A 3,681-nucleotide genomic window follows, 5' to 3' on the forward strand; every position below is an offset into this window, starting at 1 on the left:
GTGAATCTGTCTATAACATTTCTATAAATACAAGATTGATTTTATGACAAATACTACTTCAAATTACAAATCTTTATAAACTGAATTGCTTCTAAATACTTGGCTAGTTAACTATTGATTTCATTTATTTTTGATTTTTGATTTTTTAAAGGTTTTTATTTTTTAAAGTTATTTTTTAGAGGAAAATCTTTTTTTAATCTTTATTTTGTATGAAAATTATTTTTCATGGAAAAACTTTTTTAAAAGTTATTTTGTAGGGATAGATATTAAACTTTTTTTGCGTGTTAAGATTTTTTTATATACTTGGCGTATTTTTTTTTTACCTTGTGAGTTTTTAATTTTGAAAAAAAAAACTAATTTTTTGCATTCTCTATTATAGATACATATGTCAAATATGCATTTCTGAGAATACTTAGCTTTGCAAATATATGTACCATGGATCTTCTATGTATATTTTTCCGGTTACATTTGCACATATATTTCATATTCTATGTACGTACATTGCATCAAGGATGTATATACATGAAATATGCAATATATATAAATGTACATACATTGTATATACTGAACATATTTTAATGTTTTGTGGGTATTTTGTATGTACATGTCATTATTTATTACAAAATGAATGAATATGTATATTTTATTCGCGATAAAAAACGAGAAGGTCATACAGATAAGAGTAGACGTTTTGCTGCAATAGCAAGTCAATAGTTTTTACAATTCCGTCCGTAAAATTAAATTTTTATTACGTTTTGTTATCAACAAAAAAATGGGACCAATTGCCAAAATGATATTTTGGATGATGTGTTTTCTGTGCATCGTCACGCCATTCTTGGAAGCTGCAAGAATCTTAGCAATTATTTCGTTACCATCCTACAGTCACCAAGTTGCTTATCAATTATTATGGACAACTCTAAGCCGACGAGGACACGAACTCGTTGTTCTAACAACGGATCCAGTTAATGATCCTAGCATCACAAATTTAACAGAAATCGATTTCCATTACAACTATAAGGAAATAAAAAGTGCAAGTTTTGTTAAAACCATGGAGCAATCTAGATGGATAAATCTAGAACGTAACCAGTTCTTCAATATAAGCCATGTATTGACAGAGAATATTTATAAACATTCAGAAGTACGTAAAATGTATGCACCAGATAGTGACCAAAAATTTGACGCGGTAATTATAGAAATTATAAAGACACCTGGTCTTTATTCGTTGGCGCACAGATTTAATGCACCTCTTATAGGTAAGAGTAATGATAAAATCATATAGCATATATATTATTAACCATTTTTACGCTTTACCTAAACAATAAATTATTTGGAATCAATTTAAACTGAAGTTTTTCTTAGCAAAAATATCAAGAAAAATCATAACTTAATGAAACTTAAATTTTACAATTTTTTTCTAAAATTAGCTGATGAATATAGTTCTATTATCAATTTGGCTTAATTAATATAGATATTTATTGTCATTTTTTGTGTTATTATTACGAAATTCAAAGAAAGTTAAATATGATATAAACTAGTAATTAGCTTAATTACTTTTTATATATCATAAATGTAAATGATGTATTCAAAATATTGTTTTTCGCGAAGACATTTAAATTAAAACATTTGGTTTAAATAATCACATTTACATAATTCATTGCGTAATGTTTGCATTTGTTTATAGGTATATCATCAGTAAAATTGTATAATTATGATTATTATCTTCTTGGTGCACCCGTTTTGCCATCACATCCTTCAAGTTGGGAAATGGGGAAAGCTACAGGTTTTAATCTATCCTTTTGGGAGAGATTAAATAATTTTATTCAACTGTGGTATTACATATATTACGTGTTGAATCATTTTTTTGCTGAGCAGCAAGCAATAGCAGAAAAATATCTCGGAAAAAATATACCAGACATACGTGACATAGAGAAAAACATGAGTATTGTGCTTCAAAATGAACAAGAAGCTATCTCTTTTATAAGACCGACAATGTCTAATATTATAACATTTGGAAATTCGCATATTTTAAAACAACCTCCAGCTTTACCGAAAGTAATTATTGCATTCAAACGATGTTATTAAAAATTATTATTTATACTCAATATATTTGCTTCATACAAAGCTACTGTTGTTTTTTATGTATACATATTCCTTTTTCTAGAGAAAATACGTACAAGTAAATATTATTGATAATTTTATCTTGTTTCAGGATTTGAATAAATTTTTGGCAGATGCACCAAATGGATTTATTTATATGAGCCTAGGTACAAATATAGGTATGTCAGAGTTTTCCAAGCACGTGTTAAACGCATTTCTTGATGTCTTTGCAAGTTTGCCATACAAAATTGTGTGGAAAATAGATAAAGAATTAAGAAATAAGTCTGATAATATTTACACCGCTAAATGGTTTCCTCAACAGAGCCTTCTTGGTAAATCTATACAAGTGCTATAAGTAAAAATCTAAAAAGATTAATAAAAATGTATTCCTTCTTTTATACAATATGTGGTCATTAATCACCTTTTGCTATGCTTTTCACTTTACAGCTCATCCAAAAATTAGATTGTTTATATATCAAGGTGGACTTCAAAGCACGGAAGAAGCTGTTTATAACACGGTACCACTTATAGGAATACCAGTTATTGCCGATCAGTATTATAACGTTAAAAAAATGGTATCTCTCGGAGTTGCGAAAGAATTAATTTTTCAAAATATTTCGAGAGAAATTGTAAACGCATCCATAATAGATATCTTAAATGATAAAAGGTAATTACTTTTTGCGCAAATAGTTTTTTATGCAATAAATCTTATTTTATAAATATGACAAGTTACTAATTATTTTCACAGAAATCTAATTATTATGCAATATTACATCTTAATAGATTCTTACATAATTAGGATCAAAATATAATTCTAAAACAGAAAAATTATACATTTTTTTAAAACGTACTATTACTTTTTCTCTAGATATAAAGAAAGAATGCTTAAACTTAAAGCAATGAATGAAGATAAGCCTAATAATTTATTGGAAAATGCGATTTGGTGGATCGAGTTTGTAATTCGTCACAAGGATGTTTCTCATTTTCGTTGCAGCATTGCTTATGATCCTTGGTACCAGAGATATGATATGGACATTATAGCAGTTTTATCAATTGCCATATTTGTAATATTATTTTGCACATTAGTAATAATCTATAAATTGTTAAAAATAATATTTAATTGTAATACAAAAAAGCAAGTAAATGTTACAAAAAAAAATAATTAATTTTTTTAGATGCATAGGATAATTATAGCATAAGTATATTTGATATATATAAATCTATCGTTTTATAAAAAAATTAAAAAATATCAGAAACATCTATCTAACATCTATTTATATTTCAAACATATTTATGAGATTTAAAAATACATTTTGTTGTGCTGCAAATAATCGAAGATAATATATTCGATTTCAAAATCTTAGCTCTTTAAAATTAAAAAAAACAAAACAAAAGAATATAAAAAATATTTAAACATATATGCAAAAAGAGGTATATTTGTTGGCACCCATAATATATAGCGTAGTTATTTCAAATATTTCTTACATACTGCTATGTATAATAGTATTTAAATTATATCACCCACAATTGCATGGATTTTTTTAAAATTACATATTTTTTCTTTTTTCTATATTATCATACATT

At 26.1% G+C, this 3,681-nt stretch overlaps 1 protein-coding gene across 2 annotated transcripts; it reads left to right on the plus strand.

Annotated features, from left to right (window-relative positions):
- The first annotated feature begins 352 nt into the window (after nt 1-352).
- On the plus strand, nt 353-3,471 carry LOC115239070 (UDP-glucuronosyltransferase 2B9-like). 2 transcript variants are annotated; one of them, XM_029813415.1, is made up of 5 exons: nt 353-1,253; nt 1,682-2,052; nt 2,210-2,276; nt 2,545-2,764; nt 2,966-3,471. In XM_029813415.1, exons 1-5 carry the CDS (start codon nt 773-775, stop codon nt 3,261-3,263), a joined length of 1,437 nt encoding a protein of 478 aa, XP_029669275.1. In that variant the 5' UTR covers nt 353-772; the 3' UTR covers nt 3,264-3,471. The 2 variants fall into 2 exon arrangements, with proteins under 2 accessions (XP_029669275.1, XP_029669266.1); XM_029813406.1 differs by having other exon boundaries at nt 356-1,253; nt 2,210-2,429.
- The last annotated feature ends 210 nt before the right edge of the window (nt 3,472-3,681 follow it).

Source organism: Formica exsecta, unplaced genomic scaffold, assembly GCF_003651465.1.
Source record: "Formica exsecta isolate Colony F162 unplaced genomic scaffold, ASM365146v1 scaffold116, whole genome shotgun sequence".
NCBI classification, from domain to species: Eukaryota; Metazoa; Arthropoda; class Insecta; order Hymenoptera; family Formicidae; genus Formica; species Formica exsecta.